Source organism: Mustela lutreola, chromosome 9, assembly GCF_030435805.1.
Source record: "Mustela lutreola isolate mMusLut2 chromosome 9, mMusLut2.pri, whole genome shotgun sequence".
Taxonomy (NCBI): Eukaryota; Metazoa; Chordata; class Mammalia; order Carnivora; family Mustelidae; genus Mustela; species Mustela lutreola.
Genome location: NC_081298.1, coordinates 62492969 through 62517337, shown reverse-complemented (window position 1 = coordinate 62517337; position 24369 = coordinate 62492969). Strand labels below are relative to the sequence as shown.

At 37.2% G+C, this 24369-nt stretch overlaps 1 protein-coding gene across 2 annotated transcripts in view; it reads left to right on the top strand.

The window, feature by feature from the left end:
• SLC9A2 (solute carrier family 9 member A2) overlaps nt 1–23667 on the top strand; it is a 101401-nt gene extending 77734 nt beyond the window's left edge. The window contains exons 8-12 of one of the 2 annotated variants that reach the window (XM_059134393.1): nt 2935–3096; nt 12293–12389; nt 14686–14817; nt 16049–16139; nt 22717–23667. In XM_059134393.1, coding sequence (XP_058990376.1) covers nt 2935–3096; nt 12293–12389; nt 14686–14817; nt 16049–16139; nt 22717–22742 — 508 coding nt within the window. In that variant the 3' untranslated portion in view covers nt 22743–23667. Of the gene's footprint in view, nt 1–2934; nt 3097–12292; nt 12390–14685; nt 14818–16048; nt 16140–17678 lie in introns of both variants that reach the window. The other variant, XM_059134392.1, reaches the window with a different exon arrangement.
• Nucleotides 23668–24369: the final 702 nt, after the last annotated feature.

The following is a 24369-nucleotide window of genomic DNA, read 5'->3' as shown; positions in this document are numbered from 1 at the left end:
TTTATTGCCCTCCAGTGTAGAACAAAGGGCCAGTACCAAGAATGTGGGTTCACATTGTTCCTATCGTAGTAGCACAGGTGTACCTATAAACCTCCTTGGGCTTATGGTAATCACTGTAATGCATTTCTTTCTTTCTCAACAGATATTCATTGCATGCAATTTTGCTTACCTATTGGCATAATAATGTTACATAACAAACCACCCTTTTACTCAGCTGCTCGAACAACAGTCATGTTATTAAAGCACATGAGTCATGAGTCTGGGAGTCCAGGCTCTGGGCTGTGCTGGGCTGCTGTGGACTGGGCTGGCTCATGCTTCAGGGGGTTGGTTGGTTTTGTCAGCTGATCCCAGCTGGCCTTCTCTGGTGTGACTGGAGGGATTGAACTCTACATCATGTGGCATTCACCTTTGTCCTGGGACTGAGTCACTCCAATCATATCCTTCTCATGGTAATTGTGGAAACCAAAGAGGTAATTCTTAGTACAAGCCCATTTTAAGCCGTTGACCCAGTTGTTATGTCTGCTACAGCCCACTGACCAGAGCAGGGAACATTATTAAGGCCAGTGACAGGAAACAAGATAGCACAGGTCACCTAGGCCATGGTGTAAGGACATGGCCAAGTAATAGGGCAGAGGGTGTGGATAGAGGGAGGAATTGAGACCAAATGATCCATTCCACCGTCTGTGCTTACAGCATGCCAGGCATTGGTGGTAAAGGACAAAAATGGAAAACAAAACAAAACAAATCTCTGCCCATATGTATCATTTTAGTGGTAGGGGACAGAAAGTAAGAGGAATTATATAGCCTATTTGAAAATGATAACTGCTATGGCAAAAAATATGTGTAGCAGGTAGAATAGGAAGTTTAGGGGGTGAGAGATGACATGTGGTTCTAATGGGTTGGAAGGGAAAAGCTTTTCTGATGACTCCTGAGGAAGGACTTAAAGGAGGGTCTGCAACTGAGCCATGCAGGTGTGTGGGGGAGTGTTCATGGTGGAAGGAATACTGGGTCTAAAGGCGCATGGGTGGGAGCAGAGCTGGCAAGTTTCCGGGATAGAAAGGACACCAGTGAGGCTGGACATGAGAACAGTGCTAGGAGATGCAGCTCCAAATTATGGAGGGCCCCCTAGGTCATTGTGCATTTAGTCAAGGGAGATGCAGAGTTTTACATGGTTTGACTTGTATTTTATCCAGATCACTCGGCTTCTGTGTCAAGGGTAGTCTGTAGGAATGCAGTGGTGGAAGCAGGGAGACCAGTTGGTGCCTATTCCAAGAATCTGCTTGAGAGATGATGATGTCTTGGACCAGGGTAGATCCAAGAGATAGGAGTGTAGAAGTGGTGAGGCCTGGTTGGGTTGGGTTTGTGTTTTGATGGTGGAACCAACAGAAATTGCCAACAGAGTGGATAATGGATTATGAGTTTGCTAGAGTTGCTATAACAAAGTAGCGCAGACTGTGTGGTTTAAACAACAGAAATTTATTTTCTCACAGTCCTGGGGACTAGAAGTCCAAGATCAAAGTGTCAGCAGATTTGGCTCTTTCTGGGGGCCACAAGGGGAAGCATCTGTACAGGCCTTTCTCTTTGGCTTGCAGCTGGCCTCCTTCCTGCCTCTTTACTGTCTGTGTCCAAATTTGCTTTAGTCACAGAGATGCCAGTCATATTGGATTGAGACCCGCCCTCATGATCTCATTTTAACTTAATTGACACGTAAAGACCCTGTCTCCAAATAACATTCTGAGGTCTTAGGGGTGAGCACTTCAATCTGTGAATTTTTAGGGGGGCACAATTCCTGCCTTAACATGGAATGTGAGAAAAGGAGAAGAATCAAAGTTGACATCAGGGGTTTTGGCCTGGTAGAGTGGTCATTAACTGAAATGGTGAAGACTGTAGGAGAAAGTGCGTTCAATCTGGGAACATCAAATTTGACAACTAGATATCTAAGTGGGGACTGGCTTAGGACTTGACTAGGCAGTTGAATAGCCCTTTCCAGGGCCTAGGGCGAGACTGGAGCAGGAGACACAAATGTGGGAGTGGTGGCATAGAAATGCCATTAAAATCAGGAGACTGGGCAAGATGGCCTCAGAGCAAGCGGAGGTAAAGAGGACCAAGAGGGAACCCTGGGTCCTACATCAAGAGGCCAGAAAGAAGATAAAGACCATGGTTGAGAAAGAGGTAGGAGGGGACCCAAGGGTGTGTTTTTTTCTAGAAGACCATGTGTTAAGCGGGAGAGGTCAGGAAAGGTGACGGCTAATGATTGGCCATTGGATTTATATTCTGGGGTCACTGATGACCTCAATACGAGTAGCTTCAGCAGAGTTTTGGGGACAAAAGCAGTGAATGTTTTAAAGAAAAACAGAGAAAGAGGAATTGGAGGAAGTATTAACACTTTTTTTTTTAAGATTTTATTTATTTATTTGACAGATAGCGAAAGAGGGAACACAAGCAGGGGGTAGTGGGAGAGGGATAAAAAGGTTTCCTGCTGGGAAGAGAGCCCAATGTGGGGCTCAACTCCAGGACTCTAGGATCATGACCTGAGTCAAAGGCAGACGCTTAACAACTGAGCCACCCAGGCGCCCCAAATATTAATACTTTTGAGTACTGTCGCTGAAAGGAAAAGCAGGAAAATTATAAATGTTAAAAATATACATATTTTAATCTATAACTAGTAGATATTAGATGTATGTATATCATGACTCTATACAAAAATGTACCAAAAGTAACATTTATATATACATATATTTTATATACACATATATCCAGGTATGCACATATAAAAATAAATATTAATCAGACAAACGAAACATGGCTACTCATTTTTTTCCCGAGTGTGGTAGAAATGATGGTAAAAACAGGCTTGTGTTGGGGTTTTTTTGGGGGGGAGGGTTGGTCAATGTAGTACTAATTAATTGAAGCTTGGATTTTCTTTATTTCCAGGTTTAAGAAGTTCGATGACAAATACCTGCGGAAGCTTTTGATTCGCGAAAACCAACCCAAGTCAAGCATTGTGTCTTTATATAAAAAGCTTGAAATAAAACACGCCATCGAGATGGCAGAGACGGGGATGATAAGTACGGTTCCTTCTTTTGCATCTTTGAAGTAAGTACGGTCTTGCAAATAAAAGTACTACTAAGTGCGTCTTTATAGTTTTTTGAAAGCAGTCACGGTAACAAATTTCCTCTATGCCCTAGACCTCCCAGAAGGACGAGATTCTGGTTAAAAAGTGAAGCCTAGAAATGTACCTTCTGTTATGTTACATCAGGTCCCATCATGTTGTGTTATTTTACAATTGGCTGGCCAGAAAATACCTTGTCATGTTTAGAGCAATTATGCCTTTGTTATATTTTCTTGTGGTAATTCATTGCTTTGGCAAAGCGCCTCCTCAGCAAGAATTTTGAAATGGAATATCTTAAGGTGTATGATTATAAGTATGCATGTAATTATATAGCTGTTTCCTCATAGATTATTTATTTAGTCATAGTTGAAGGCTTGCAAAGAACAGTCGTGATCACCTGGTACAGCGGTTCCCAACTGAGGCTGTACATTAAAAATATCTTAGGAGCATTTAAGTAATACAGATGTCCAGGCCCTGCCCACAGCAGTAAACCCCAAATCTCTGGGGGTAAGGCCCAGGTATGGGTATATTTTCTTTCTAAGTTCTTCAGCTTTTTCCAGTATGCAGTCAGGATTGGGAGTCATTGTTTTTTCTGTCTCCCTAGTTTTAAAAATGAGGAAATGAAGATTCAGCGTAGTAAAGTGACTTATCCAAAATTCTAGAGCAAATCCATAGCAGGACAGTAACTGCTCAGTTAACCATAGGTCATTTTGCCATGTAAACATCAATCCTTCCCTACCACAAAATGACAGAAATTACAGGTTCTGCTGATTTCTTCTTTCACCGATGAGCTTGAAGTACCTTTAAAATACATGTCACCTAATTAAAATACGATCTGTGGGAGAGCTGAAATGAGACATGAAATTCCAAATCACACCTAACCATATAAACTAGGCTTTTTACTAAGACTGTAAATCCCCTATTAAAAATATAGGAGTTTACACGATCCAGAAGAAAAAGAAACATGGTCAGGAGGGCTTGGAGGTACAGGCATTATACTGCCCAAAACCAGTAGTGGTGTGAGCAGAGTGACTGATTTATAGTCCCACCCTGCCATAATTCACCCTGTGACCTTAAGCTGGTTCATCTGTTTTCCTGAGATCGAGTTTCTTCCAAGTGGAAAATGGGACTAGACTTGATCTTTGTTTCCCTCTAACTTTACAAGTTAACGATCTTTCTTATGCACTATTCTGTTTGCAGTTGTAGCAAGGAATAATTCAATTATTCAGCTTCACAAAAGAGAGTCAATGTCTTTGTGATCACAGGAGAAAAAAAAATCTTAGTTTTACTTCCTATTTATACTTCATTTAGAAACTGGTAATAAGAAGAGCAAAGGTAAAGTTTATGGAAGTGAGTAGCAGAATTAATGGTCAGCTGCACAGTTAGATAAATGAATACCATATTGACCATTCCACATCTCCTGAAATGTTTTCTTTAAGGGAAATTAGAAGCAAAAAGAGAGGTAATAAAGAATTGTATTTCTGGCAGTAATGGACTAAGTGTTCTAGACAGACTATCCTAGGAAAACAACTAGGAAAAAAAGAACAAGATATATTTTATAGGGGCACCTAGGTGGCTCAGTGGGTTAGACCTGCCTTCGGCTTGGGTCGTGGTCTCAGGGTCCTGGGATTGAGCCTCACATCGGGCTCTCTGCTCAGCGGGGAGCCTGCTTTCCTTTTCTCTCTCTGCCTGCCTCTCTGCCTACTTGTGATCTCTGTCTGTCAAATAAATAAATGAAATCTTTAAAAAAAAAAAATATATATATATATATATATATATATATATATATATATATATATATTTTATAAATTTGCTTTAAAGCTGCAAAGTACCAGGATGATGAGGAATTTCTTGGCTTAGAGTCAACAGAAAAGGGAAGTCCAAGAAGATGGAACTGGCATTTGGTGCCCTTTTCCCCCTGGATCACAGAGAAATGATCTAGAGTCTAAAAGGCTAAAGCAGAAGTTTTGACAGACTGATTGGTCTTTGAGAATAAAATTGGAATTTAGGACCTACCAAGAAAGAAGAGCTCTTGTGCTCAGCTGTAGGTTGTTACTTTAGGATTCTATACCTTAACCCTCAAAGGAAAGAAGTCTGACCTAGAATTATCTCAATCCATGATTGTTTAAATCATCTGAGATCGATATTACTTTTATCCCAGCTGACTGAGAGAAAAAAACTTAAATCTTCTCTGGAGGAAAATAAGATTATAAAGAGTCTTAAACTATCTCCATGATTTTTCATATATAATGTCTAGCAACCAATCAAAAACATATAAGTAGATAAGGAAATGCTATTGGAATCTTTGAGAAAAAGATCAACAAAAACAGTAGTAACAGACACACAAGTGGATTTCAGATAGTTGAGTTAGGGACTTTAAAATTAAAAGTATGTTTAAGGATGGAAAATGGCATCAACAATTTTGACATTGTCATGGAGATGATATAAATAAAAGACCTAAATGGAATATATGAGCTAAAAATTAACTAAATTTGGGATCTCATTTGATAGTGTAAAAGATTGACACAGCTGTAGAGAGAATTGATTGATTGGAAGATGGGACAGAAGGAATAATCAGAATGAAGCATATAGTGAAAAAGACAATATGGAAAATATGGGAAACAAAGTAAGAAATATATGGGATATTATGAAATGTTCTGGAAGGAAATGAGAGATAAATTAGTAGAAATAGTATTTTAAGAGATCATGATTGAACTTTTTCCCAAACAGATAAAAGACATGAACTATGACAAGCCCCAAGCAGATTAAGTAAGAAGAAAACCAAAACCAAAAGCTAGTAAAACTTCTACAAGTCAAATACACAAAAAGAAATTTTTAAACATAATCAGATGAAAAAAGAGACCTATTTTCTTCAAAAGAGAAAAAAAAGAAACATACCTGACAACTTATTTTTCAACAAAAGCCATGGAAACCATTGGCATCCTCCAAATTCTGAAAGAAAGTGACTGATGACTTAGGGGTCCATATCCTGCTAAAATATTCTTTTAAAAAAAAGGTAGAATAAAAATATTTTTAGATAGATAAAAAGCCATCATACTACATTGAATGATAAAATGTTTCAGACAGAAGGAAGAATCACCTAGAAGCTTTGAGATTAAGGAAGAGATTAAAATAATGGAAAATATAAATATTTATAAAACCTAAATGAATAGTAATTGCATAAAATAATAATATATGTGGGGTTTTGAGTGTAAATAGAATTAAAATTAACAACAAAAATAGCTTATAAATTGGAGGGAGGTGACTGGTGTTGTTGTATTCTAATGTTGTAATCCCACATAACCCCTGAAAAAACAGTAAAAGAATGTAACAAGCTAACAGACCAGGGAAATAAAACATCCAAATAAAATAAAATTTAAAAAGGCAACAGAATAGAACCCATAAGAAAAAGCAAGTATAGAATAGAACAAATGGAATGCAAATAGTAAGATGATAGCTTTAAATGCAAAGGTAATTACATTAAATATAAATTTATCCCATTTAAAAAGATGGGTGATCAGAATGGATGAAAATATACAACTCACTAGATGCTGCTTATAAGAGCTAGTGCTTTTATCTCAGGGTACAGAACGTTTACAGGTGAAAGGCTGATAAAAAGGTATCTTGTTGAAGCACTAAACAATAGAAAGTTTGTGTAATTATTTTCATAAAATGTAAACTTTATAGGAAAATATTGCTAGGCATAAAGAGATTCATTTCATAACGATAAAAGGCTCAATTCTAAAAGTAGATAGAAAAGTCTAAATTAGCATACAAATAATAACATAACCTCAAAATATATAAAACCAAACTCAGCAGAGCCATAAGTAGAAATACACAAACTCATAATCATAGTGGATAATTGTATAGCTCTTCTCCTAGAAACTGACAGTACAAGCAGACAAACTTTCAGTAAAGATATAGAAGATTTCAACCACATAATAAACAACCAAATCTTTAAAAGTTTCACACATGATATGTTCCCTTACCAAAAAGGAATCAAAAACGAAATAAAATCTAAAACAGTATAAAAAGTCAAATATACCTTTACTTAGAAGTTAAATGAAAACTAAATAAAATAAATTATGATGTAAATCAGAAAATATTTTGAAAAGTATGACATATGAAAACATGTGTAAAACATTGTTTAAAGGGAGATTTTTTTTAACATTTAATGAAAAAAAATTTTTTTAACACTTAATGTCAAAAAAAAAAAGTCAGGCTGAAAATCAATAATCCATTCTAGAAACTTAGGAAAAGGAACGATAAATTAAACCCATAAAAGCCAGAAAATCTGAATAGTACTCAAGTATTAAGTTAATAAATCTATAATTGAAATTGTTTCCACAAAGTAACCCCTAAGGCCATATGGCTTTATTTGTAAATTCTACCAAACATTTAAGGAGGAGATAAAACAAATCTTGCACAGACTTCTTCAGAAAGTAAGGAAAGATGGAAATCTTCCCAAATTGCCTTATGGGACTAGCACAATTTTGATCTTAAACCTGATAAAGACACTTATACAGAAATAAAATTATAGACTTTATATTTCTGTAAAAATTCCAAACATAATTTTAGCAAACCCAATCTAGAGATCTGTAAAAATATATATATCAGAATAATTTTGACTTAGTCCAGGAATATAATGGTGGCTTAAAAGTAAAAAATCAATCAGTTGTTTGTCACTTTTACAGAATAAGAGAAAAGAAATCAAGGGTCATTATTTATCTATAATCGAGGCAGAAAAATTATATAATAAAATTCAATATCTATTCTTGTTTTTAAAAAAAGTATTTTATTTTTTTATTTATGAGAGAGAGAGAGTGCGTGTGCAAGCAGGGGGAGGAGCAGAGGGAGCGGGACAAGCCGACTCTGCACTGAGCTCAGAGCCTGACCCAGGGCTCTATCTCACAACACTGAGATCATGCCTTGAGCCAAGATCAAATTGGACACTTAACCAGCTGAGCCAGCCAGGTGCCCCTCTATTCCTGATTTTAAAAAAAAAAAAAAAAAAAAAAATATATATATATATATATATATATATATATATATATATATATATTTATATGTGCACACACATAAATAGACTAGAATAGAAGAAATCCTTTCTCAAGCTGATAAAGTTTATTCATGAATTATCTGTGGCGAATAGTATTTTTAATGTTGAAATGTTGAAGCGTTTACCTTAAGATTGGAACATAGTGGCATATCATTATGATTTCTATGAATATTGTACCACTGCTAAGCAAAAAAAAAAAAAAATGAAGATTAAAGATAGGAAAAGAAGGCTGTCATTATTCCCAAATACCTTGATTGTTTTCAAAGAAAATCCAAAAGAATCTATGGATAAATAATTAGACATAATAAATTAATTTATCCAGGTTTCTTAATACATGGTAAAAAAAAAAAAAAAATCAGTGGTAGTTTTCCTAAGTATCAACAAATAGAAAGTGGCATTTAAAAAAATGCTTGAGGAGCACCTGGGTGGTTCAGTAGGTTAAGCCTCTGCCTTCAGCTCAGGTCATGATGTCAGGGTCCTAGGATCGAGCCCCACATCGGGCTCTCTCTGCTGAACGAGGAGCCTGTTTCCCCCCCTCTCTCTGCCTGCCTCTCTGCCTACTTGTGATCTCTCTCTGTCAAATAAATAAAATATTTTAAAAGAAAAATAAAAATTTAAAAATATTTGATTCAGAATCATATCATGAAACATATATATCAATATCAAACATCAAAACGTAATTTAACAAATATGTGTGAAGCCTCTCTACAGAAAGTCCAAAACAGATAAAGACTATATGAATAAAAAGAAAGACTCAATGTTATAAGATTTTCAATTCTTCTCAAATTGATGTATGGATTCAAAGCAATTTCATTGAAAATTGCAATGTGTCATTAGACAGTCTGGTCCTAAAATTTCTGTGGAAATGTAAAGGGCCCAAATTAACCAAGACAAAATTGTCTTCAAAGCTGAAGAACAAATTTGGAGGATTTATACTATTAGGTAGCAAGACTTTCTATAAAGCTCCTGTGACTGAGACAATGGGATACTGAACAAAGATAAAATGACAAATAGACCAGTGGAACAAAGTATGAGTTTGGAAGAGACCCACACATATATGGATAATTATTAATATCAAAGTTTATAGCACAAATCTGTAGGGAAAAGATGGCCTTAAAATAATGGCCCTGGGTCAGTTAAGGATCCATATGGAGATTAAGTGGAATTGAACACAACTTCACATTATATTAAGCCAAGGAGTATCATAGGTATGCATGGGAGTGGGGAAACAATAAAGCTTTTATTATATGAGAGAGTTATATTATATATATATTATGTATTTTATCTCATATATAATATATATTATATATCCCAAATATAATTTATAAATATACATTACATATTTCATATATATTATATATCTCATATATATTATATATCTCATATATAAAATTTCATATATATTATATATCTCATATATAAAATGTATTATATTATATATCTCATATACAAAATTATATGAGAGAATATCCTGTTACTGTTGTGATAGGAAAATATTTCATTAAAGGAATGAGAAGGCAAACCATAAAATAGAAGAAGATACTTGCCTCACAGAAAACTGAGAAAGGTCTAAAAAAAAAAAAAAGATAGTCCCATGGGAAAATGGACACGAGACTTGTTCAGGCAGTTTACAAAATAGGATATCCAAATGGCCAATAATCATATGTGTTCCAAAATATGTATATGAGAATACTCATAAAGCATTATTTCTCGTAGCCAAAATTCAGAAATAGGGCAAATACCCCTCAATGGAAAAATGAATAGATTGTTATAGGGTCATGTAAGGGGATATCATAAATGAATAAAATGAACAAAGCACAGCTACATGGGATAACACAGAGGAATCTCTAACACGATGCTAAACAAAAGAAGCTGAATTTAAATGATCACCTACTCTAAAAAATAAATATATACCTACATAGATAAATCAATAAAGAAATGAGACAACTTATTGTAGTAGTAGGTACTCTCCATTTATCTAGGTAAGACTCCATTTATATAGAGTTCAAATTCAGGTACAACTATTCTGTCAGCTCGTTAGGATGGTGGTTGTTTTATCAAAGAGCAGGGAAGTAGAGATGGTTGGGGGGGCAGAATATGATGTGGTTTCTGGGGTTTTAGTTCATGTTCTGTGCTTTCACTTTGGTTGCGTTTATACAAGTACATTCACTTTGTGATAGTTCATTGAGCCTACATGTAAGATTCATGTACTTTTCTCTTTCGAATTATATTCCAGTAAAATATATTTTAAGTATAAACAAGGGAGGTTGTTGTGCACTTATTGCTAGAGTTATACAAACATTTGTTGGATAAAACCAGAATATTAGATCTCGAAAACTTGGTTATCTCTTGACCTTCTAGTCCTTCTAAAATTCTGTGAATTAACTTAGCTGATCAAAAAACCCTATTAGAAACCTGGACAGCTGTCCAAACAACAATGCCTCCATCTAAGAAGATGCGTCCTAAAAACTCATCCGTGCAATTGAGGTTGAGGCAAAAAAGAATCATTTATAGTTAGGCAAGTCTGTTCTGCTGAAGCCTTAGATTTCTGTGTTCATTCCTTTGTGTTTCTCCATTACTCTTTGGTAATTAATATTATACTTGGTAATTAATATTATAGGTAATTAATATTATACTTGTTTTTCAGTAACAAGTTTGCTTTAAAACAAAAAGTAAGAGAACTGTGCTCTTCAATTGGTATGTCCCTAGCCCATCTTCCTTAAGACCTGCATTAATGTATATTAACCTTCTCAGCTTTAATTTTTCCTATCTATGAATTTTATTGTACTATATATTTTTGTAGGCCCCCTCAAAGCCTTTTTGAAGCAGTTAGAATAGAACTGTATAAATACAGTTGTTTCTCACTGTTGGCAGTAGTTATGTTCTGTAAAATTGCCATGAATGAGGATTTGCGAATACCAAACACTTGCTCCTAGGAGAAATGCAGGTTTAGCTCCTTATGAGCCTCTGGCCCTGAAGACATTTTCTCAACCAGCTGATACATAACTTGTTTTATGTATATTTTCATTAAAGACATACCCTGATACATATATATATATATACACACATATATATATAGTGTATATATATACTATATATGTATACATATATACATATACATAGTGTGTGTGTGTGTATATATATATACACACACTATATATATATATATGTGTGTGTGTGTATATATATATATATATGTGTATATATATATATATATATATATATATAGTTTCATTAACACTCCACTTATGGCCAAAAGCACCACAGCTCATGCTTGAACAAAACTCATCTGACATGACTTTTCTCTGGAAGGCACATTACAGCTTTCTTGTGCTCGGGAATGTTCGACAGCACTTCAGACCTACACTTCAGGGCCATTTTAAGCAGTGAAGTCACCAAACAAAGCACAACAGTGTGAAAAATGTGTCATGAAATAGACCATGGAAAGGACATTTGTTTACAGTACAGGAGCTGAAACAAGAAGGCAGAACATCACCATGTTCAGCCTGTTCATCTAGGAACCTGTGTGTTGTGGAACTCAAATTTTCCCCCACTTTGTTATGAGTACTGGCACTGTGTTTATAAATAAATTTTAGCAAGTAGGTGACTTTGACTTTGCAAATATGAAATCCTTGAATAATGATGATTGAATGTATATACCTACCTTTTTATAAATGGTGTCTTCACAGATATTTTTAATGAAGTGTTTAAAAGAGAAGGCCTTAATAGCAAAATGTAGGTAATTAAGTTTCTGTTGGAACAAAACCCAATTGTGTATTACCATCTTAAGGAGTATTAAAAATAATAAAATGATTGCATTATAAGCTACTACAGTTTTTCTTCCTTAAAAAATACTTGTGCGGAAAAAAATAATTGCGTGAACAGACTGAAAACTTGGGCATGATTAAACTCAATTTGAATAATTTTGACACTGAAAAGTTTTAGAGTTTGGAATTATTTTAAAATATTCAATACTCCTTAAGTATATTCTTTAGCTAAGATTCCTAATCTTAAATTATATTCTTCTTAAACGATACCGATACCATATCTCCAAGAAGGAAAATTTAGGATTCCAATGTTTGTTGCATGGTAAATGATATTCTTTTTCTAACTTTTCACAGTGATTGTCGTGAAGAAAAAATAAGGAAGCTCACACCTGGTGAAATGGATGAAATTCGAGAAATATTATCCAGAAATCTCTATCAAATCCGTCAGCGAGTAAGAATAATCTATTATATATATGTGTGTGATTTAAAGATTTTATTTATTTATTTAACAGAGAGAGAGATCACAATTAGGCAGAGAGGCAGGCAGAGAGAGAGGGGAGGCAGGCTCCCTACTGAGCAGAGAGCCCGATGTGGGACTCGATCCCAGGACCCTGAGATCATTACCTGAGCCAAAGGCAAAGGCTTAACTCATTGACCCAGCCAGGCACCCAGGAATAATTTATTTAGAAAAATATCTCCTTGCCTTTGGCTAAAAATATGCTTCCTATTATTGTCTGCTACTCAATTGTAGCGGAGATTGCCCAACCATGACGCCAACCGTTTTGCATGTCCCACACCAGGCATTTTCTCTTCTCTGAGAGTCCTAGCCTGTTAAGGGACCACTCCCTCTCAGACACTATGGGGAAAAGGAGAAGAATCTGCCAGGAGTTCTGCTTCTATGGATTTGGAGATAAAAGCATCTGAGTTAACTAATTGTGGCTCTCTTTTAATGTTTTTTTAATGAAATAGCTTTATAACTTACAGAAAGCTTACAGCTTAAAGAAAACTTGTTAAAATGTATTTAATCTTTCTTGCTTTTCATTAAGTGCTATAGTTTCTTCCTTTAATGTATCTCCCAAGTGACTTCTTTCATTGCTGTTCCATTGTTTTCTTTTTTATAAAGATTTTATTTATTTATTTGAGAGACAGAGAGAGAGATAAAGGGAGAGCACAAGCCTGGGGCAGAGGAAGAGGGAGAGACAGACTCCCTCCCTGAGCAGGGAATCCTATGAGGGCCTCGATCCCAGGACCCCGAGATCATGGCCTAAGCCAAAGGCAGCTGCTTAACTGGCTGAGCCACCCAGGTGCCCCTGCTGCTCTGCTACTAACACTTCATTCTACCAATTGGCTAATAATAGAGCTAACATTTCGAGAATACATACAGTTGGCCATCCCCCATTGCAACATGTATTAACTCAATCCTCCAAAGGTGTTACTCTTATTTCCATTTTATAGATGAATAAATTAAGATACAGTTTGGGGGAAAGGTGTCACACAGTCCACATCGTCTGTCAGGAGACTTCCTCACTCATGTTGGGGTCATTTCTGTACTCTCTTGCGGGTCTCCCCAAAGACTGTCCTCATTCCATCACTCATTACCCTTGCTCTGCCGTTTTCCCCATAGCATGTTTAATGGCAGCATTCTCCTACTTAAAATGAAACAAACAACAGTTATGGCTTATAGGCTAAACTCTTATTTCAGAATTTGGGATCTCTGATTCCGAGTTCTGCTGTGGCCAACCTTACATCTCCCTCCCGTCCCCCAAATACCCAAGTTCTGCCTTCCTTCCTTGGCCTGTTCCTCTCTTCTCCGTCTCCACTTGGAACAGCCACGGGTTCCTGTCAGCTGCTCCATATCCTGCAAGTTTTCAGGTTTCCTCAAAACCTCCATATTACTCCCAGCCCTTTCAATGGGATAGCACTTGGAGCTCATCCCATGCCACACAGTTTTAGCATTTCAGGATTTATATTATTATGTTAGCCTTTGATGTCCAACTAGCGAACACACTTCTCAAGGCAGGTTTTAAGCCTTATTTTCTGTCCCTTTCACAGTTTCTTCAAGATTTCATATAGTTCAGGACACAGGGATATTTCCAAGAAATACATATTTATTCTACCAGAAATTGAACTTGATGCCTAATTGCAATTCACTTTAGGAGACTTATAAAACTAAAAATGCATGCCATGCACAGCTCTGGTCTAGAAATTTTACTGCTCTAAATACCAGCACATGGTTATTCCTAATTCTAGCAGCAGCTTTTTCAGTTTGACAACTTGGTTGAAAAGAAGGGTTCAGAAGTTAATCAAAAGGACATGGCACCACCAAGTGGCCCAAAGTGGTTTGTCTTTATACCAGTAATTCCTATTCAATAGAGAATGTATAAAAATGAATTGTGTTCTTTCCCCAGCTGTTAATGATGGCTACATAGATACAAAGTAGTTCAAGGTAGACAGAAGTACTTGATGAATTCCATCATTCTTCTGATTTATGAAGATCACACTTCTCAGTGAAAAATAGCTCACAGACTTTTATTAGAGGACAAGAGCTTTCAAATTTTGAACAAATGTTAACTTTTTTTTCCCCATGTGTGTTAACTCTTGTGCTTTTTATTTATTTATTTTTCTGCTCTGCACATTCATTAAGTGCCTCACTCAGGTGCAAAGTCAAAGCAACCTAGTAACGTTTTGGAATCTCTGGGGTAGCAATCTGTTTTTCTTGTAAAATGTCTCCTGTGTTTTCATTTCAGACTTTGTCCTATAACAGACACAATCTGACGGCTGACACAAGTGAGCGACAGGCCAAGGAGATTCTAATCCGACGGAGGCACAGTTTGCGAGAAAGTATCAGGAAAGACAACAGCTTGAACCAGGAGCGCAGGGTAACTGTTGTTTGTTACCATTTGTCTGGGATGAGGAAGGCTTCCAAGAGTAGAACCAACCAACTGCTGTTCTGGAGGTCCTACTGACAGATTGGCCTGCTGAGGGTTGATTCATGGGAATTCTGGGATGGAGTTAATTGTGTGAAGTTTTTCTAGATGTTTCTAGAACACCTATTGTGTTCCAGGCACTGTTGTAGGCACTTGTGGGTGAATGAAACAGACAAGGCTACCTTTGCGTGGGCCCAGCAATGGAATGTGTTATCTGTTAGCTTAGTGGCAGTGAGTGCTTAAGGAGGAAGAAGGGGAGGACAGGAAAGGGTCAGTCAAATTACAAATTTAAGCAGCATGGCTGGACCAAGCTACATTTAGAAAGTCCTATTTGATCTCCTCAGGGAGAGGTTGCAAGCCGCTTGTGCTGAAACTGCAGAATCACAGCAGCTAGGGGTGCAAGTGTCCACCTTTTCATTTGGCCCAGGGCACTGTCAACAAATAAGGAAAATCATTTTTAAATGACATTGTGATTGATTGATTTCACAAAGCAGACACTGCATCTTAGCATTTTTTTAAAATTTGAGTATAATTGATACACAGTGTTGCATTAGTTTTAGGATCGCATCTCATTTTTAATAATATTCACTATTGGGTCATCAGAGACCAAAATGGTAATATGTGAACAAGAAGATTATCTTTTTTTTTTTTTATGTGAAAATGTGGAAGCACTGATTAAGTTAAAGAAAGAGAGATTGTGGCATTGGAATTGTCAGCTAATCAGCTCTGGTAATACTTTTCATTCTATCATTTTCAAGACTTACTAAAGTAATTAAAACTTAAATATGCTATATTTTTCATATATTTTCTTTCCATATATGTAGGTTCTACTTTTTTTTTTAGTAATACTCTTATAAATAAGTGTGTCTGTAGCTTCTCTTTAAGAAGACTTGATGGTTTTCCTTATTATTTCATTATTCTTATTTCTATGGTCCCACTTTACTTTCATTTTCATTAATACTGATTTCTATTTTATTTTTAGAAGAGAGTTAGTTGTTTGAAGTGAAATAATTATTACTTGGAACTTTATTCACCATCCCCACAGCCCCTCACAAACTGATTTTGGAATAGAGAAGTACAAATTTAATTTTTAACATCAGGGTTTGATATAAGATTTTGAATTTCTGGTACACAATAAATGGCAACTGTAGAGTCTAAGTAAGATTTTCCATGTTTTCCACAGGCTTCCACTTCAACCTCTCGATACTTATCCTTACCAAAAAATACAAAGCTTCCAGAAAAGCTGCAAAAGAAAAAGAATATTTCTAATGCAGGTAATGAATTTAGTTGGAGCAGAATGAGTAAATTTATTAACTAATGTTCATAAAATAGAGAATCTCCTCATCCTTTTTCTTCATGAAGGACAATGAGCTTAATGATTTGCAAGTCTAAAATAATAATGGTGACTTATTATTAGCATCATGAGCTTTTTGGATGGAGCTTCTGTACACATTATAAATAACTGAGTCCATTATTTACGATAATGTACCATAATGATTCTATTGGATATAGCAAAAGCAAGTGCTGTCACCTGTAATCAGTGAACAGGTAAACAGAAATAACTTATAAATTTGTAAATTTGCAAAGGTATATTTAAATTTTTACAATTTTCATAAAGGGAGCCATAAATTTTACTTCTGCCCCAAATCGTTAAAGCTTTGACATATAAAGTCTAAATATCTCTTTATTTTTTATTTATTTATTTTTTAAAGATTTTATTTATTTATTTGAGAGAGAGACAGTGAGAGAGAGCATGAGTGAGGAGAAGGTCAGAGAGAGAAGCAGACTCCCCGTGGAGCTGGGAGCCCGATGCGGGACTCAATCTTGGGACTCTGGGATCATGACCTGAGCCGAAGGCAGTCATCCAACCAACTGAGCCACCCAGGCATCCCTAAATATCTCTTTATTTAATGATAATCTTTATGTAGACGCCAAGCCATTTTCTGTGAACCCCAGAAGCAGTATATTAGGATAGCATGTTATTAAAATGTAGGATAAGGGTAACCCCCTTTTATTTTTGGTTGTTTATTTAATTAACCAAGAAGAGGAAAGTCTAATGTCTAACCTGGTGGTGACAGGTGAGATGAGAAATGAGAAGGGAGGCCAGGCAGCACTCACCCACCAAAACACTCTTTCGTCCGGAGAATCTCAGCTCCCATCTACTGTCCTCCCCACAGTTCTCTAGGACCTGAATTTTGACAACCAGCTAATTCTGATCACGTGTCTTCCCCCTGTTTGGAAAGTGTGCATTGGTATTTCGGCCCTTTTATGAAAACATAAAGGAGAGAAAGAAGGTTGTCTCTGAGATTCCAGATCAAGAGACGAATTTTCAGAATAGCAGCTAATTGCTGGTCTGCTTTGTGTGCTAGACACGGAGCAGAGCCCTCTTGGGTTGTTCTGATGGGGCAGGTGGCAGCACAGCGGCTGTCACCCGAGAGTCTCACTTTGAGAGCCAGCTCCACTGCTTACTAATCTCCTGAACTCCAGTTACTTGCCCTGGCAAATGGGTGATTATGAGGATTGAATAGGTAAATGCATTTAAAAGAGCTTATCATGACAGTTGCCTGGCACACATTAAGCCCTTCAGTGTGGGTGTGCACATTCAACATGAATGCCCACAGAGACTGTGTGTTATGCCCAGGTCTGTGGGCTAGAGGTAGTGAGCCCTCTGATCCACCACCCCCCCACCCCGCCCAGCCCCCAGGGCCTGAGGGCACAGCAGGTGCTGGACTCGCTCATGCATTGCTGAGTCACTTCCAATCCCTTCTCTCTGACACACTTGTCTACGTTGTCCTTCTTCTGTTCTGCGGTAGGCGGTAACAGCAGTGACTCGGACACAGATGTTGGGACCACCGTCCTCAATCTGCAGCCCCGAGCAAGGCGCTTCTTGCCAGAACAGTTCTCAAAGAAAGGCCCCCAGCCCTATAAGATGGAATGGAAGAACGAGGTAGACGTTGATTCCGGACAGGGGCAGCCTTGTGCCCCCCCAACTCCACACAGCAAAGAGGGGGGCACCCAGACCCCAGGCATGCTACGGCAGCCCCTTCTCTCCAAAGGCCAGTTTGGCCCCGTGAAGGAAGACAGTGGGACTGAAGGCGTCCTACCCAAGCCACCACCCAGGCTGGTCCGAAGGGCATCAGAACCTGGCAACCGGAAAGCCCGATTTGGAAGTGAGAAGCCTTAATGGAAATGGCCAAAGCAGAACTGGGATGACTGACCCGGTGCAGCTAGGGTTCGTTACTCTGAAACCTGACACAACAGTGGGATCCATTTAATACCCTCCATGCATCTAAATACTTTCATTGGGTAGTAGAGTCACACCATTGACTGACGGGATGAATGCTTAACCCAAGAAGAGGAAAATCAAAGAAAAAAAGCCCCATAAAATGCCTTTTATGACTTCTCACTAGCACTTATATTCTTCGCAAGCCTAAAGAAAAAAATTGTGTGCCTTTATTGAACTTGAATGACAGAACTTGAAGTTTTTAACACACCCATGTTGGTGAAAATTTTAATATATACATATATGCCTCAGATTTTATTTATGAAAACCTATGTATATCTGTAATCAGTTTGTAAGTGAAGGGCGTTAAAAATACTCTACACCTTTCCAAGGCGTAAAGGGCAGCTCCGGGAGGACGGTGGACCATCTGCTCAAAGCCAAGGTGTTTTTTCCCATCCTGAGCTGATGAGCAGTGGTAAAGGAAGAGCACAGCATGGAGAAGGGATGCCTGGTGAACTCAGACTGGGGAGGCAGTCAGAATGTTTGGGCAGATGAGAAGGCCTGGCTCCCAGAATGCAGATGCCCGTGAAACAATGAGTCAGCTGGATTTAATTTGTTCCTCATGCTACCAGATGTTTGAGGGTGACCTAGAGATTCCATCTCTTGTGTGTGTTTGAATGGTGCAAAGAGAAAGGCTGTGTGCATGACACAGTGTATGACAGACTTGGTGGCAGCTTTGGATGAAGTTCCAGTGTGGGCCTTATGGTGTACGTGGGGAGACAAGGCAGCTGCTTACAACTTGTTGGCAGGTTTTACATTGTGCAATACTGGGAGGAGGATGCAGGAGATTCCCTTTCATGCCCATCTATGACTACCTGCTATAGAATTTTTCTGTAGAACATTCTAGAACTTTGAAAACAGATCAGAGGCTCCAAGCAGTTTATAGAGACAGTATTCCAACATTTAACAAATTGGTGAGCGTTCAGATTTTGAAATTTATTCAGAAAGCACTTTGGAGAATATAGGAGTTGTATTTTTTTCTTTTTTGCACTACTCTATAATTTATCTTTTTGCCCCTCAATAAAGTAGTGACTCAAATTCTTTATATAAAAATGGATGCTACTCATCTGAGTACTTTTTAAAAGTACAGCAGAAAGACAAGAAGTGGAATATAATCATTAAAGATTAATATTTGAATTTCCATCTTAAACTGTAGATTTTATTGGCCTTTTTTTCCTCCCCGAAAAAAATCCTCTTTAAAACTGAACTGGAGGGATGCCTGGGTGGCTCAGTCATTAAGCATTCGCCTTCAGCTCATGTCATGATCCCAGGGTCCTGGAATCGAGCCCCACATCGGGCTCCCTGCTTGGCAGGAAGCCTGCTTCTTCCTCTTCCTCTACCCCTGCTTCTGTTCCCTCTCTCGCTGTCTCTCTCTCTCTCTGTCAAATAAATTTAATCTTAAAAACAAAAACAAAAACTGGACTGGAACAAGACTCTAAATGTCTGGGTTTAAATACAAGTGAGGCCATGCATACAGTCCCCTGGTTGTGCATTGGAGATGCAACCAAGGATACAAACGACCACAGTATTGTTAGTAGGAAAACATTAATGAATTAGACTATACCCAGAAATCCCCAGGGCTGTTTTTCCTATCCTCTCCCTTTAACCTCACCAATGTGGAGAAATAAATCTACCCTTTCTCTTATCTTCCACAGTCTTGGGATACTGCTACATTGGGAGTGAGGCAGAGGGAAAGATAAACGTACAAGGTACAAGTGTTTGAAGAGCACAATTTCCTTCCCAAACTCTTCCATGTTGATCAGTGAAGGCAGGACAGACACCATTTGAAAACTGTAAGCTTAGGACTCTGTGCCAAGTATCTTAATTTTAAATGAAAATATTTATATAAATAAATATATGTATATCTATTTCCTCCTGAAAAGAAATTAAAACTGACTTTTAACTTAGAATTTTATTATAGGAATGTGATTCATCAAGAGATGGGATATATATTTTTGAGAATGCCAAGAGTAAATTTTTAGAACTTAATGAAAAGAAAGTTTAAAGTGGAAATTGACCTTAAAAATACATTTCCTGATTTTTTCTGGTATCCTAGAATAATAAATATTATAATATTATAATAGATATTGTAATTTTCTGGAACGAAAGGAGAAAACATGAAAGTTTTTATTGAATTTCTTCTTGTTAAGCAGGTAGACCAAATTCAGCTTGCACTGATTAAAAGTCATAAAGAATTTGGTTGAAACTGTATGAATTAAAAAAAAAAGGAGCACTTATGTCATCTTATTATCAGTTTAATTTTCTTATTTGTTAGATGACAAAAGCAGTGAAAAATAAATTTGACTTCATTTTGTTTTTTCTCTATACTTTCTTTTTTCCTAATAAAATTATTAAGTTCTAGACATTATAGGAGAAAATGTGAAACCCTTTAAATATCAAAAGTCCAAATTTCCTGTACTACAGAAAATCCCCAACCCTTTGTAAATGACTCCCCTAATTCAAGTCATACTTGATCCAACCAAAGTTCCAGTGTGACTATACAATTTTGATGGGACTTTGGTATTTGTTGTAACAAATTTGACTTAAACTACCTATAAATGCAAAGTCTAGGCTTATTTCTTTACCTGTAATGCTACGGGCTGACTGTTGGGAACAGGACAGTTAGTGAACAACTAGAAATTGGCTCCAAAGTTCAAAAATTTAAAAAAATGTGCATTTTGTGTACAAGCTCCCAGAATATCTGGAACGAAATTCCCTTTAGCGTTTACTAAGCTTTGTAATGGGGGAGGGGAGTGTTTATTTATATAAAGAGCATAGAGAAGTTATTACATGTCTCAGTATGTTTTCCACTTGTCGTACTGCCCAAATCATGTTTATGTTAAAACTGGCATTTTATAAAAGTAAGAACTGTAATATTGTTAGTTTGAAGTTCACACTTACTTTCCTCTCCAAAGAGTGATTAAAGAGATTTCTTTGGTTGAAGTAGGTGTTGGCATTATCTGCCCAAGCCTGAACATTGTATGTTGATTCCCTTTGTTAAGATGAACGAGGAATGCTCAGGACTCAACTGTCGGATGATCTGAGAGAGAGAGAGAGAGAGAGAGAGAGAGTGTGTGTGTGTGTGTGTGTGTGTGTTTAACTTTCAGAGCAAAATGTGTAGCTTGCTGGTACTTTATATCCAACATCTTAACCAGGCCCTTTCTTGAATCTGCTTGTAAGGCAGAGAGAACTCCCATCGGGGTAACTGCTGCCTGGCTGTGACCATAGCACTTTGTTCAAGAGAAAAGACACCCTCCTTTAGATTTTTTCCAATGTCATTCACTCCACATGTGGCTGACCCCCTCAAACGTGGTCACCCCCTGCAGATGTGCGGCCTAAGCACCCACATGGTTAGTTTTGAACATCTTCTTTAATGTTGCAATGGTACATAGTTTTTTGATCCCTTCTGTCTTCTAACTTCCTACAATTTTTTCAAAGAAAATTCTATTTTACTACCTCTAAAAATAGTCAAGAAATACCGGTCAGTTCTCTTACCTGTCTCATCAGAGAAATAGGTGTTTTTTTGTCTAGAGTTAATGTATCTGCTGTCAATGGATTATCAAATTTTTGATCTGCATAGCATATTGATGATTTTGAATGGCTGAGAACCGACTTCAGGGGTTTCATGTTACGGATGTTTCATGGGGATCTGTGTGGTATGAAAGTGCCCTGTCCAGTAGTCAGAATGCCAACAAAACACCCTGAATTACATATGCAAATGTTTTTCTTCTCCCTCCTTTTTAATTTCACTGGGTCCCGTCATCACTACAAGTGGTAAAAAAATTTGCAATTTAAATGAGGGCTCTCTGTGTATTTGGTAATTATGCTTGCCAAACAGAAATTTTATGTATGTATACCAACAAAGAATTTCTCTTGGTTTCTGTGAAATGTACAAAAATCTAAGTGTTGAATCAGTATGAAGTGGAAACAGTTAATGGAATAAAGATAAAGATATTTAATCACTATGGATAAAATAATGCATCACAAGAAATCAGGACAGCACCCCAATTTCGATTTTTGCATTTATATATCAAAACCATTTTCATGTGTGCTAAAATGGGATCATGATACCTGGAATTTGTGAAAGGTAAGAATTTAAGAGTATTACAAATTTGAGTTGCTTTAGCTTCAAATATGCATCATATCTCAAAACAGGGATAACATTGTTAATTGTGTTAAAGAAACTCAAATGATGATTATAACTGGTCCATTAATTTTCTCTACGTAAACAGACCCTTGTAAAGTGTTCAAAAATAATGCATGCCTTGGAATATTCATGCTGCCTTCCCACGCCAACTCAAGCAAGACAAATTAGGTGGATGCCATCAACTGTCTTACCAGATTTATGGTAAAATTTATAAGATTATGCAGGATTCTGTACCAACACATCAAATTTTTAGGTTTTCACTAACATATAGTTTTTGGCACCTACTCAACAAGGTTTACTGTATTTGCTACCATAATTATGTACCCCTGTCAGGCATTCAGTTCAAGTCCTTACCTTTAGCTGGAGAATGAGTTTGAAAGCGTTACAACTTGACATACTTTCTTGTTTTGTTCATTCCTAGAAGATGGCACAGTGAAGGTGCTCTGAAGGTGACCAGGAGAAAATGCTCGCTCTTCTCCATGTCATGACCGCCTGGCACTGTCAGAAGTTGGCTTATGATGCCAGGGCCTAGGTTCCAGCCCAGCCCACAGCACAGACCAGGACAAGCCTGGGTCATGTACCCATTCATGTGCACTCAGATCTGAGGGCCAGGCCCCATAGTCAGCAGCAAACGCGTTTATTACATCAGGTTCATTCCGGAGAGTTCATGTGGTTTCAGTTTCATTAGGCAAACTCAGATAGGTTTAGGTGGGTAAGCTATCCCACAAAAAAAAAAAAAAAAAAAAAAAAAATTCTCAGTCTGGGTAAGCACCTGAGTCCCAGTGATTCAAAATAGAAGAGATTCTTTAAGCCTAAAGAAAGGTCATCTCCTATTCAATGTTGTAAATTGCAACTATTTTTCCCTCCACAGTGTATGCTTTGGAAAAAAAAAAACGGATTTTTACTTATCAGGATGTAGTATAGTTTACAACAAGGCTGCAAGGCTGATCAAAATATAATTTTTTTATTCGAACAAGGTCCTTAGTCCACTTTTATGTTATAGTTTATGCTATGTAATTACGGGTAATAATTAACACCTCCTTCCTTAATGTTTATAATTATCTTTTCCCCTTGAGGAACAGTGCAAGCTGTTTGAGAGTATCCAATTCCAAATTAAAATCAGCATTATCTCTTACAATGTACTGAATCAGGAAAACAGAAATTGTCTATATTGTGTTCGTACACAGCTGTCTGTGAAGTGGTGAGTTTAGGTGATCTGTTGGGGAGAAATGAGAAATCTACTGTAAAATATTGTGTTAAAATAAGTTAGTATTTGTGTATCTGATTAAGTACAAATAAATCCTACTGATGAGATGTCATCTTAAAACAATTTGCTTGCCAAAGATGTGCAATAAATTTCAGATTATGTATACATTTGGTATTAGCATATGGTTTGAAAAGCCAAATGCTTGTTGTTCTTATTATTAGGACGCATTTTAGCCTAACTGGAGGTTAACATTTCCCAGTGCTTCAGGATCCTGACTTTACATATACAGTCAGGATGCAGCAACAGCTCCTAAAAATTACACTCAGAATAAATGATAACACTTTGTTATAATTTTAAAGGGACTGTATTATTAAAGAAAATTATTACTACATAAATGGCAAAGTTCTTTGGGAAAATACAATTTTAGGACAGAAAAACAATTTTTCTCAGTCCATCACCCTGTTCTGAGAAGAGCTACATTATACATCATCCTGGCTAGATCTGTGGGAATCTTATTTCAGAGACTTCTGGAAGGCTAAGGTTTCCAGAGGAAATAGGACATGGGAAATCACCATGCTGGCTTTTACTGTACATTCCAAATAAAAAGCTATCCCTTCTAGCAGGTGCCCCAAAGCTGGAAATTTCCCCTAAGCGGATTGACTCCCCCAGGGCTCCCCCACAGGTGTCTAAACTTCTTATAAAAGTGTCCCACAGAAAAGACGTCTCCTAATATTCAGGACATGCAGGGAACAGTCTATCATAATTGCCCACACATGTTCTCTTACAGCTAACAGAGGACGGGGCAGAATGTCTCAACACTCATTACTAGTTAACCTTGTCTAAGCTCTGCCATCCAGTACCTCCCCG